The 13,808-nt window shown below is 39.6% G+C and overlaps 3 protein-coding genes across 3 annotated transcripts; all 3 read left to right on the top strand.

Moving 5' to 3' along the window:
* Positions 1-473: 473 nt before the first annotated feature.
* On the top strand, positions 474-3,312 carry LOC122303035 (receptor-like protein kinase FERONIA). Its single transcript, XM_043114567.1, has one exon. The coding sequence runs from the start codon at positions 532-534 to the stop codon at positions 3,121-3,123; it is 2,592 nt and encodes an 863-aa protein (XP_042970501.1). The 5' UTR covers positions 474-531; the 3' UTR covers positions 3,124-3,312.
* Positions 3,313-5,038: 1,726 nt separating this feature from the next.
* On the top strand, positions 5,039-7,425 carry LOC122303034 (receptor-like protein kinase FERONIA). Its single transcript, XM_043114566.1, has 2 exons — positions 5,039-5,179; positions 5,302-7,425. Exons 1-2 carry the CDS (start codon positions 5,157-5,159, stop codon positions 7,319-7,321), a joined length of 2,043 nt encoding a protein of 680 aa, XP_042970500.1. The 5' UTR covers positions 5,039-5,156; the 3' UTR covers positions 7,322-7,425.
* Positions 7,426-10,323: 2,898 nt separating this feature from the next.
* LOC122303057 (receptor-like protein kinase FERONIA) lies at positions 10,324-13,079 on the top strand. Its single transcript, XM_043114584.1, has one exon. The coding sequence runs from the start codon at positions 10,339-10,341 to the stop codon at positions 12,796-12,798; it is 2,460 nt and encodes an 819-aa protein (XP_042970518.1). The 5' UTR covers positions 10,324-10,338; the 3' UTR covers positions 12,799-13,079.
* The last annotated feature ends 729 nt before the right edge of the window (positions 13,080-13,808 follow it).

Here is a 13,808-nt window from a genome sequence, read left to right as displayed (position 1 = left end):
TTTTTTTAAATAGTCTTTCTATTAAAAATAAACGCTGCAAGAAGTGCCTATTATACACTACTCTTGTGGTGCATGTGGGGCATCAAATTGGATTGAAAAATTTTATTTATTATCTTTACATACTATATATAATTTTTTATTTTTTTTATACTAAATATATGATGTAAAGAAGATAAATAAAAGAAATTAATTAATTTAATATAAATAAAATAAAAATAAATATTATATATAATATGTAAAAATGATGAGTAGGAAAAACTTAAATAGACCAAAGCTTCGGACAGAGCCACGTATCTCAATCTAGTTTTTATTCCTAGAAAATGCCTGCAACTATTATTGGAATAATTTTATTTAAATATTTTTATGCCACGTAAAATTAAAATTTTACGGATAATTTTTATCTGACGAGGCAACAACCGGCTCTTCGTAGAAATGCCTAAAGCTACTTTTAAATAAATCGTCATCACCCTCCACATAAGCTTCTCAAATATAGTCGGGAAGAGCAAATAGCAATAGCTCATCCCCAACCCCATGAAAACGTTCGCCCTCTTCGTCTCCTTCCTCCATCTCCTTTTTGGCCACTTCGTCGCTCAGGACAGCCCGCCACCACATATTGCTCCCGACTATATTCTCCTCGACTGTGGCTCCTCCTCCACCAACTCAGCCTCACCCGATGGCCGGAACTGGGAGGGCGATTCTCACTCAAAGTTCTCGCCCCACAATACTCAAACTACCTCCACTGCATCCACACCCACGGAACAAATCCCTTCTGCTGCCCAAGTTCCCTACATGAGCGCACGAATCTTTCCCAACAACTTTACTTACTCCTTCCCTGTCTCTTCTGGCCTTAAGTTCGTTCGTCTCTACTTCTACCCCGCCACGTACGCCGCCGTCGAGAAATCCAAGTCCTTCTTCTCAGTCACCGCCAATGATTTCACTCTCTTGAGAAACTTCAGTGCCTTCCTTACCATGTTGACGCTGGAACCTCCCGCAGCTGTCGTTGTCAAAGAATTCATTATCCCCGTGTTGAGCACCCAGTGTCTCAACATAACGTTTATATCGCTTAACTCCTACGCCTTCATTAATGGCATAGAGGTCGTTTCTATTCCAAATAATCTATATATGGACAATACCCATGATACTAGAATCAAGTTTGTAGGTTACAACACAATTTTCTATTTCGATGGCACCACCGCTCTGGAGACCATGTATAGGCTAAACGTTGGGGGAAAGGATGTCTCGGGCGTCGACGATACAGGAATGTTCCGGACATGGGTTGACGACTCGCCGTATGTACTGATTGACAATTTCGGGATGACTCCTAACGACCTGAGTAATGTCACCATACAGTATACGACGGAGACACCGGCCTACACTGCGCCGGAGATTGTGTACAAAACTTTTCGTTCAATGGGTAGAAATGTCACGGCCAACTTGAATTCCAACCTCACGTGGAACTTCACGGTGGACGCTGGGTTTAACTATCTCTTTAGGCTTCATTTCTGCGAAACACCACAGAAGCCGGCCGTGTATAAGAACGACCGTGTTTTTCAAATATTCATAAATAATCAAACGGCGGAGACAGATGCAGATGTGATAGTATGGAGCGGCAGGCAAGGAATTCCAGTGTACAAAGATTATGTTGTTTTGACCCCTAATGGAAACCAACGCAAACTAGATATGTTGTTGGCGCTACATCCTGATGTGGTTTCGAGACCACATTACCAGAATGCATTGTTGAACGGTGTGGAAATATTTAAGTTGAACCGATCGGACGGTAATTTTGCTGGGGTCAACCTGGACGGATTGGTGGTTCCCACATCCCCTGAAGGAAACGAAAAATTAACGGAAAGGAAAAAAAGGTTGCCATTGATAATCATTGTTATCGGAGGTGTTATTGGAGTCTTAATAGCTACTTCCGTTATTTGCATCTTCATTTTCCGGAGAAATACTAGGGTCAAGGACTCTGGTTCTCGTACCAGCAACTCCAGGTCCTCGTGGGTCTCATTCCCCAAGGTACCTCGTTCCACAAATTCCCACGCTTCATCATTACAGTCGCACCATTGCCGTAACTTCTTGCTCGTTGAAATCAGAGTGGCCACGCGCAATTTCGACGAAAAGTTAGTCATCGGATCGGGAGGATTTGGTAGCGTATACAAAGGATATATTGACGGGGGCTCCACCACAGTTGCTATTAAACGGTTGAACGCATCTTCGAAGCAAGGGGTCCGCGAGTTCTGGACCGAGATCGAGCTGCTCTCCCAGCTCCGTCACGTCAATCTCGTGCCGTTGATCGGATATTGCGAAGACCAAGGTGAGATGATCCTCGTCTACGAGTTCATGGCCCGTGGGGCTCTCCGCGAGCATCTCTACAAAACAAAGAACCTACCTCTTCCATGGAAGCGGCGCCTCCAGATTTGCATAGGTGCCGCCCGCGGGCTGGAATATCTTCACAGTAGTGCGAAGAACACGATCATACACCGTGACGTGAAGTCAACAAACATCTTGTTAGACGAGAAATGGGTGGCCAAGGTTTCGGATTTCGGAATGTCCAGATTGGGTCCCACTTGTACTCTTCAAAGCCACGTAAGCACAGTGGTGAGGGGTAGTTTCGGGTACGTGGACCCAGAATATTACCGACGGCAGAAACTGACCGTGAAGTCTGATGTGTACTCGTTTGGTGTGGTGTTACTCGAGATCATATGTGGTCGGCCAGCTGTGGTCCGAGGTCTACCGAAGGACCAAGTCAGCCTTGCGGAGTGGGGACGAAAATTCTATCGAAGTGGGACCCTCAGCGAAATCGTGGACCCAAATGTGAAGGCCGAGATCGCACCCGCGTGTTTGAAAAAGTTTGGAGAGATTGTGGACCGTTGCTTGCGCTGTCAAGGAGAAGAACGGCCCAATATGAGCGACGTGTTGTGGGGTCTTGAGTTCGCATTGCAGCTCCAAGAGTACAAAGACAATGCCGACAAGGAAATCAACGAGTTGAACATGGGCAGCCGAATTGGGGTTGTTGAGGGCTGTGCCCGGACCAGCGCCTCTGATCCAGGTGGCGAGATATCTACCGCTGATGAGGACGATCTTTTCTCTGCTTCTGGTCCGCATGTATCAGACAATGCGTAGATGGTATTAGACAATGTGATTAGTTTGGTTTGCACTAATTTCTGCAACTGTAGTAATTGACACAATCAAATAATCAAAGCAAAGTTGTAAAATTAAAGAAATGTTTGTTTTGTAAACATATATCATAAAAAAGACTTACAAATTCACGTGGTTTGTTGTGATATTATAAAACTTTTTATTTTTATAAAATTTATCTAGCATTTTACATTTAGTACTCATCCATCTTTATGATTTTTATTTTTGTAAAATATTTTTACGAAATTATGGTCTTTATAAAATTTTATTTTTGTGAAATCTTTTTATTAAACTATAGTACTCATAAAACTAAGTTTATACACTCAAGTCTTCATTTGCCTTTGAAAGATTCAATTTTGTTTAACTAAGCTAAACCATATATATAATATAGTTTTCAAATTATAAAATCATAAAACACAACCAATAATTTTTGCAGGTTGAAACTAAAAACTACTGACTTTAATTAAACTAGATTTATTTTTCCGGTCCAAGTTCACATGTATTTCAGATTCATAAAAGAGACGCGTTTTGATCATTTCTTGCGTATCGGATGATGAAAGAAAAATATTCTACAGCTTCAAATACTACAAGAAAATGGGCATAAAGGCCGTGAAGAATAAGCTGGTTTACATTTTGAAGATATACTGCCATAAAAGTCCGCTGCCGACAATATTGATAGAATGCAAAATATTGGACATTATTTTGGCCGTAACCCCACATGCATGCATTTCCGTTGTAATTTTTAAAAGAGTTTTGGACTATACTCCAGCAAGTTGATTCACCAATGAGAGAGAGAGAGAGAGAGAGCTATTGCTATCGTGTGGGAGTGATGGAATGGCTACTTAATACTTTTCAGGCCTGGAGTTTGTAAGGTTGTGAAACTTTCTTTTGGGGAAAGCAGTGTTTAGTGGGGATAAAAAAAAGACTTGAAAAGTCATGAATGACCACCAAAATCAATGAAAAAGCAATTGCAAAAGGAAAAAGAAAAAGAAGGGTGTGGACGAGGAGGAGGCGTGGCATTAGAAATCAGGATTAAAATATGAATTTGGGCCTGCTTTTGTCAATTTGTAAGAAAAAAAATAAATTCCAATAAATTATGAATTAGCTAAAGAAAAAATAAATCTTGGGGATTGGGTTTATGTCATAATTAAAAAGAATTGTTGATTAATGGATCCGAGTGGAGCTGTCCCCAACATCATGTCATCGCTTGCTTTAATTAGATGATAGATCTATGAGCATTTAGAATTTTTCTAGATGTATAAACCATGATTTTCACGGAACGCAATCATGCATACAACTGCACTATTATCTGCCACTTTTGACGTCCACCTGTCAGTCCATCGATAAAGTTAATAATCCTCAGTCTAGCTTTTCACACTGGCCTCTGCCTCTGCATCTGCTGCAAATTCCAACTATAACATTCCTTCCAGGGTTTTCAGTCTGTAAATCTAGCCCCATGCCAATCCTCGCACTACTCTGCCTCTTCTCTACCATCGTTCATTTTCTCCCATCTCTCCCCATCACCACCGCCAAAACTCCACCTCCTTACACTCCTACTGATTATTTCCTTCTCAACTGTGGCTCCTCCTCCAACTCTACCTCACTCGATGGTCGACATTGGGAAGGCGATTCCAACTCAAAGTTCTCCCCATGTGACATTCAAAGCACATCATCATCATCCAATACTTCCAAACTAGACCCTTCCCTTTCTCAAGTCCCCTACATGACTGCTCGTATATTTGATCGCCAGTCCAAATTCACTTACTCCTTCCCTGTCTCACCTGGCCCAAAATTTCTCCGCCTTTACTTCTACCCTACGTCGTGCACCAATTACGACAAAACCAAATCTTTTTTCGCTGTCACTGCCAATGACTTCACACTCTTAAGCAACTTCAGCGCCTCTCTCTCAATCACCAGTTCTACAAATCCTTCCACAGCATATCTTGTCAAAGAATTCATCGTCGATGTTCAAAAAAATCAAAATCTCAACGTAACCTTCATACCATCTCCGAGCTCTTATGCCTTCATCAATGGGATCGAGGTTGTTTCTATGCCAAGTAAATTATACATTAGTAATCAAGACATGGCCCCAGCGACCTTTGTAAATGCATACGACTCGCCCTTCTATATTAATAATCCATTCGCTTTCGAGACGTTGTATAGGTTAAACGTGGGTGGCAAAGATGTTTCCAACATTAATGATACTGGAATGTTCCGATCTTGGAGTCAGGATGAGGATTACATCTTCGGAAAAGCGTTTGGCACCATGCCTCATCGGTCTAATGCCACGATCAAGTACACTGAGGACACCCCACCATACACTGCACCAGAGATTATATACACTTCTTCTCGTACAATGGGTAAGAATCCTAACATTAACTTGCAATACAACCTCACTTGGATTTTTCCTGTAGATGTTGGGTTTCTATATCTGGTTAGGCTCCATTTTTGCGAGACTCAATTAGAAGTTACGCTTGAGAATCAACGGGTATTTCGTATATTCATATATAATCAGACAGCTGAAGAGGAAATGGATGTGATCCATTGGAGTGGCGGTAATGGAAGTCCTGTGTACAGAGACTACATTGTGTTGGTCCCTGGAAAATCCCAAACTAAGCAGGGTTTATGGCTTGCACTCCAACCAAACAGAGACGTGATTCCAAAACCGGATTATGCAGATGCAATCTTGAATGGTGTAGAGATATTCAAGTTGAACCAATCGGATGGTAACCTAGCCGGGCCCAACCCAGAACCACCGATGATGGGTCTAAGTTCAACATCCTTAGAACCAGAGAAGAAGACAGCGCCTAAAAATAACCTGTCACCGATTATGATTGCAACAGGAATTGCCACTGGTGCTTTGCTTGCAATACTCATTAACATATGTTTCTTAGCTCACTATCAGAGGAGGAGGAAGAGATCGGATGAATCTGGTACAAGCTTGGCCAAATCCTTGTGGGTCCCATTTTCCAAGAAGTGGAGGTCCACGGACGAAAGCATTTCAACATTGCCATTAGAACTATGTCGTTACTTCTCGATCGTGGAGATCAAAGCGGCCACGAACAACTTCGATCGTCGATTAGTCATAGGTGCTGGAGGATTCGGCAATGTGTATAAAGGGTACGTTGACAGTGGGTCCACCGCTGTTGCGATCAAACGGTTGAACCCATCGTCAAAGCAAGGGACTCGCGAGTTTTGGACTGAGATCCACATGCTCTCCCAGCTTCGCCATGTTAATCTCGTTGCTTTAATCGGATATTGTGATGATCAAGACGAGATGATCCTTGTGTATGAGTACGTGGCACGAGGTACCCTTCGTTCTCACCTCTATGGAAATGACAACCCTACGCTTACATGGAAGCAACGGATCCAAATTTGCATCGGCGCAGCGCATGGGTTGAATTACCTTCATACAAGTGCAAAGAATATGATAATTCATCGCGACGTGAAATCCACGAACATACTGCTAGATGAGAGGTTGTTAGCGAAGGTTTCAGATTTCGGTTTGTCAAAATTGGGTCCTACAAGCATGTCCCAGACCCACGTCAGCACTGTTGTGAAAGGTAGTTTAGGGTATGTGGACCCAGAGTACTATCGGAGGCAGAAGTTAACAGAAAAATCTGACGTGTACTCATTCGGGGTGGTGTTGTTTGAGGTATTGTGTGCTAGGCCAGCATTGATGCCGAGCCTACCCAAGGAGCAAGTGAACTTGGCCCAATGGGCCAAGAAATGTTTTCATAATGGGACCCTTGAGCAGATCGTTGACCCGAGTTTGAGAGGTGAGATTGCATTCGATTGTCTTAACAAGTTTGGGGAGGTTGCAGAAACTTGTACACGTGATCGAGGAATCGAACGGCCAACAATGAGAGATGTGGTGTGGGCCCTTCAGTTTGTACTTAAACTTCAAGAAAACGCTGTGAAGAATATCAACGTTGGACATGGGGTTGAAGATGTAGGCTGTGTTGGCCTGGACACAGGTGGGACCCAAGCCAGCCCATCTAATCCACGTGGAGAGGTGACTGCCTCTGACTTTGATGACTTGTTTTCTTCTCGTGGACGCGTGTTGGACTCAAGAAGTACTTGGGAAGCTAGTAGCGGTGGGAAGAGTATTCAGATGGGATGGAATAATTCTATATCCAACAGTAAAGATGAAAGCAAGTCGGGAATTGATCAGAATTTGTAAGTGTATTTTATTTTTGTAATTTAGATAAAGACTGATCATGCTGTAGATTTATATAATTAATTATTATGGAAGCAATTAATGATTTTAATATTTTTTTATAACAATGATTGATCAAAGTGGCGGCGAACACTTTTATATCAACGAAGTGGAAAATAATACGGTTTTAGCATAAGCATCCCACGAGGAATAACTTCAGAAGAGACGACCAATATGGATTATAAACTAATTATATGGATCCTGGTATTCGGCTCAGCATTTATCGTTGGATGTGTAATTATTTTCTTTTTTTTTTTAACAGTTTTTAAACATTAAAAAAATATATAAATATACTAGTAATCACTTTCTTAACTATTAAAACAATTAAATTATTAAAATGCATTAACGATCAAATTCAAAAGGCAAAATGAGGAGGGCAAACTAACATTTTTCCTATTATATTTCATATTTTACCCAAAAAAAAAATATCCATTTCAGTTAAAATGTTTGTGTTTCCTAAATAATGGATAGGATCTCTCATCTTTGATCTTTAGATCGTGTGAACGCTGCTTTATAAATGAGCTTAGAGCTGTCACTTTAGTTGATAAAGAAGTGAACTATTACTTTTGCATTTCGAGTGGAATGGTTCCTTTATATACTTTTGAGTCATTTGTTTTGCAACTTCTGTGAAACTTCTTTTGGGAAATGAGTGTACAGTGGGATCAAAGTTTGGCCTTACTTTTGTTGATTTGTGAAAAGACTTGGAAAAAAAAAACACGTGTTACCTTTCAAACCAAGAACTTTACAAAAAAATCCATGGGTCAACATCGTGATTTGTACACTTTTGGCTTGGTTCTAGCTACTCAAGTCTTGGTCTTTCACTTACACACTTAGAAAAATATAAAAGAATTGAAAGCCATGACAGAGGCTGGAGGGTCTCCAATAATTCAGTATCCCACTTTACCGTCAATTCCTATTGCACCCATTCAATATTAAATGTCAACTTCTATATGCTGTTGTCTCTATTAAATAACGGTATTAATACGTCTCTGGTTTCAGCTCTTGCATTATCTGAATTTTCCTTTTTGAGTGCAATTGATTCCTTCACTATTATTGCAAGTGGGGACCAATTAATTAATTCATGACAGTTATGTTCCATTTATATATATATATATATATATATAATGGGTGGCTGGTTGGATTTAATTCGATTAATTATCCAATTATTTTTAATATTTGTTTTTTCAAAATTGATGATTGATAGTATAGTCTTGCAACTATTATGTGGTAAGCTGTTACATAGCATTTTTTTTTTTTTTTTATAATCCTATTACATTGCATTTGAGTACACAAACTAGATAAGAAGTGATTATTTTATGACGCGGACAAAGTTATATTCTTATATTATCAGTATTTATTGCTTTGTCTCCCTTTCCTAATCTTAGGAAAAATAAAACATTTCCCTAAATTTAAAAATTAGTAACCATGTCTTGTCATGCGGTAGAACATGTCCTAATTAGAAGTCAACCCAAGGTGAATATATGAAAGAGCATAAGTGGATGGCCATCATGCATGTGTAAATCATGCCCTCCCAATCATTGATCTCCACTATTCATTGATGGCTTTGCTTTTACCTTCATCGCAGGTTCTTCACGGGTCATACGCAGAGATGGCCCGTATCATTAAAACTCATTTAGATTTAAAAATTATTTTATGTTATCATTATTAATTTTTATATAAAATATGATAAATAATTCAACTTTTTAATATTTCAATTCAACTTTTTTAAATTTTATAATAATAAAAATATTAAAAAATAATAATTTATTTAATTTTTATCTTTTATCTAAAATTATTTTATTTTTATCTCTAAATTCAAGCCGAACTTATCTGAATGGATCCAGTTTGCAGCCCTGCCTGGTGAATATTTAATATTTATTTTGTTTTTTCGTTTTTAGATTTATTTTTGGAAAACGGGATTGTGAATGCTTGGCTGCTTGCTCCCTCCCTCTCCTCTCGTCTTTTCAGGGCTTGGCCTGAGTGCATTATTATGAATTCCATTACGTTATCATTATCATTGGAATTGGGCAAAATATTTTGTACCGACAACATCACTTCACATACATGTACTCTTTAACTTATTTTGTTTTTCATAAAAAATCTCGATCTATTTTAGACATTAAATTTTTTGGAAAAATACGATATACATCCTATGTGAATTGGGGCTTTTGGGATTTAATAATCTAGCTAAAATAAATTAAATAAATAATCCAGCTTTTATTTTAGAAGACCCAGCTACCCTTTATAACAAAAAGAACATGGACCCTAGTTGAAGAAAAACCGGTCATTTGTTATTAATAAAGAATAATTTTTTTACATTTTTTTTAAAAGTAGAATCAACTTTTTTACAAATACTTGTGTAAACTTATGTTATTTTTTAAGACATAAAACTTATCCATTTTGAACTTGTAAAAATTATTTCTAATTTAATTACATTTGTCCACAGCGTCCCTTTGGAGGAGTAAAATGATAAAAAAAAATCCAAAAAATAGAGAAGAATTGAAAGGCTCGAGCCCTGTATGAGCTTCGCTCGAGCCATGTTGAGCTAGCTCTATTACTTTATCCAACTTAACACTGTTACAACAATTTAACAAAGGTTGTCATGCCAACACGTTTATTTTACACTAACAAGATTACCACTCTTTATTGAAAAAAAAGAATTGTAAAAAAGTTACATGCGGATCTTTAATGATCATTTAACTAACCCAATATTAAATCTTGCCAATTATTACTTTTGTGCCAATGCCACATTTTTTCTCGAAAGAAAATTTCAGCGTATTCGGTAGATCAATTTTGGCATCATATTGGAAATCATTGCCTTTTAAATATAAACCTTTAGAGTAATAGAGTTTTAACAGCTAAAAAAACTCAGCTAGGAAAAATAGAAAGATTCATTTTTATGATTGTGGAATATTTCTATTTGGAAGATAAATAGGGAGACTTCAGGTCAACGATCGTTAAAAAGATTCCGCTCCTATAAGATGTCGCAAGGATTTCGCACGAGGAATTTGCTTATCTCCCACCCAAACATGAACAAGCTAGCTCTCTACGTCTCCTTCCTCCATCTCCTCTTTGCCCACGCCGTCGCTCAGGACAGCCCGCCACCATATATTGCTCCCGACTATATTCTCCTCAACTGTGGCTCCTCCGCTGCTAACTCAACCTCACTCGATGACCGGAACTGGGAGGGCGATTCTCACTCAAAGTTCTCTCCCCACAACATTCAAACTATCTCCAATTCATCCACACCCACGGAACAAATCCCTTCTGTTGCCCAAGTTCCCTACATGACCGCACGCATCTTTCCCAACAACTTTACTTACTCCTTCCCTGTCTCTTCAGGCCTTAAGTTCGTCCGTCTCTACTTCTACCCAGCCAAGTACGCCGACGTCGATAAATCCAAGTCCTTCTTCTCCGTCACCGCCAATGATTTCACTCTCTTGAGAAACTTCAGTGCTTTCCTTACCATGTTGACGCTGGAACCTCCCGCAGCCGTCGTTGTCAAAGAATTCATTGTCCCCGTGTTGCGCACCCAGTACTGTCTCAACATAACGTTTATATCTCTTGACTCCTACGCCTTCATTAATGGCATAGAGGTCGTTTCTATTCCAAATAATCTATATATGGACAATACCAACGGTACTGGAATCAAGTTTGTAGGTTTCGACACAATCTTCTATACTTTCGATGGCACCACCACTCTGGAGACCATGTATAGGCTAAACGTTGGGGGAAAGGATGTCTCGGGCGTCGAGGATACAGGAATGTTCCGGACATGGGTTGACGACTCGCCTTATGTACTGATTGATAATTTCGGGATAACTGCTTACGACCTGCCTAATGACACTATACAGTATACGACGGAGACACCGTCCTACACTGCGCCGGAGATTGTGTACAAAACTTTTCGTTCAATGGGTATAAATGCCACGGCCAACTTGAATTCCAACCTCACGTGGAACTTCACGGTGGACGCTGGGTTTAACTATCTCTTTAGGCTTCATTTCTGCGAAACACTGCAAGAGGTTGTGTACTTGAACGACCGTGTTTTTGAAATATTCATCAATAATCAAACGGCGGAGAGAGATGCAGATGTGATACTATGGAGCGGCAGCCGAGGAATTCCAGTGTACAGAGATTATATTGTTTTGATCCCTAATGGAAACCGACGCAAACTAGATTTGTTGTTGGCGCTACGTCCTAATGTGGTTTCGAAACCACAATACGAGGATGCATTGTTGAACGGTGTGGAAATATTTAAGTTGAACCGATCGGACGGTAGTTTTGGTGGGCTCAACCTGGACGGATTGGTGGTTCCCACATCCCCTGAAGGCAACGAAAAATTAACGGAAAGGAAAAGGACGTCACTGCGGATCATGGCCGTTATTATAGTTATTTCAGCTTCGGTTATTATTCTTGGTTTTATAAGTTTCCGTGTGAGTAAGAAAGCTAAGATATTGGGCTCCCGGAAAGTTGGAGATTCTAATTGCTTGCCTCTGCCGTCCCATTTGTGTCGTCACTTTTCGTTTGCTGAAATCGAAGCCGCCACAAAAAATTTCGATGATGGTTTGATCATAGGGGTTGGAGGATTTGGGAACGTGTATAAAGGGTACGTAGAGGATGGAAGCAGCACAGTTGCAATCAAACGGCTGAAATCGGGATCACAACAGGGGGCCCACGAGTTTACGACTGAGATTTCAACCCTCTCCAAGCTACGACACCGTCATATTGTGTCTTTGATTGGCTACTGCGACGAGGACCGGGAGATGATACTTGTCTACGAGTACATGAATTGTGGGACCCTTCGTGATCATCTATATAGCACTGATAATCCTCCTTTAACGTGGAAGAGACGGCTCGACATTTGTATCGGAGCGGCACTTGGGTTGGAATACCTCCACACCGGTGCGAACCACCTGATTATTCACCGAGACGTAAAGACGACGAATATACTTTTGAACGAGAATTGGGTAGCCAAGGTTTCAGATTTCGGCTTGTGCAAAATTGGGCCCATAAGTGTTTCCATCACTCATATCAGCACCGCAGTCAAAGGTAGCTTTGGGTATCTAGACCCGGAATATTTCAAACGTCAGCAGCTGACGGAAAAGTCCGACGTCTACTCCTTCGGTGTAGTGCTGTGTGAAATATTGTGCGCAAGACCGCCGTTGGTTCGCACGGCGTTGAAGAAGCAAGTGAACCTGGCTGAGTGGTTCCGAGAATGCTATCATGAGGACAAGCTTGACGAGATTATTGACCCATGTTTGAAGAATGGGATTAAGCCAGAGTGTCTGAAAAAGTTTGTAGAGGTTACGATGAGCTGTTTGCTGCATGACAGAAGCAAACGACCATCCATGAAGGACGTCGTGGGTGGCCTCCAGTTCGCATTACAACTTCAGGGGAGCTCGTGTGATTCTCCAAATTTCCCAGAGCTCGATGATTGAAATGTTGGCGATAAGCAATAGCTAGCGATCATGACATGCATGTTGACTTCCGGTGCTGATCAGAGCAGCGATCGAGATAAAGGGTTTGCTAATAAGGTTGTTGATGTCGGTAAGTTGAAATTGGGGCATTAGCATGTTAGGATTACGTGGTCCACATGAATGTCTTTTTTACATCAGATATTTGATCATAAGCTTATATTTTCTGTAATAGGAATTTATTATTTTCATGAGTAGTATTTTCTTTTCAATTTATAAAGTGGCAATTTCAATTTTTCTCAAGAGAGTTACTTTTCCTCCACGCACGTGTTATATTTTGGATTAATATGTATGAAAAGTCTACTTAAAATTTAACGAGTAATTTTGAAATAGGCTATGACTCTAAAAATAATTTATTTAGTAGGACTTGATAATTAAGATAAAAAAATTTTAATGGACCAAATGAGAATTTGGTCGAGAAATTTATGAGACAATTGACAAAGTTATATTATTTTTAAAATTTGAATCGAGGCTCATTCTTTGATCAATACATTTTTTTGTCGGCAGTTTATGTTCTTCATCTCAGCAAAATGAAAGAAAAATATGTACTAAACATGCGCTAGGTGAATAAATACTAAATACAACCAAATGCAACATCCAAAAATAAAAATAACATCATGTCTACCTTTTCCAAATTAGGATTTTTCTTAATTATTTATTGTAAGCCAAGCTGGTTCAAAGTAAAAAGTTCTTGCATATAATCATTACCTAATACAAAAACTAGCAATGTTGATGTGAACAACAGGGCCACTACGGTCTACGGATTATATATATACAGAACATATATAGTACTAGAGTTGTAAATTTGTTAAGCGAAGTATGTGAATTCATTGAGTTTGTCTGGGCCGGTGCATGCGATGCCGCATATATATGAAATTTAAATTTATTATTAAAACTATTATTTTAATTTATTCTAGATGATAAATAATCATTCTCATAAAAAATAATTCGTTATAAATATTCAATTTTCTTGT

The sequence above is a fragment of the Carya illinoinensis genome, chromosome 3, assembly GCF_018687715.1.
Source record: "Carya illinoinensis cultivar Pawnee chromosome 3, C.illinoinensisPawnee_v1, whole genome shotgun sequence".
Classification (NCBI taxonomy): Eukaryota; Viridiplantae; Streptophyta; class Magnoliopsida; order Fagales; family Juglandaceae; genus Carya; species Carya illinoinensis.
Note: the sequence above shows the minus strand (reverse complement) of the source record. Positions and strands in the feature narration are given on the sequence as shown.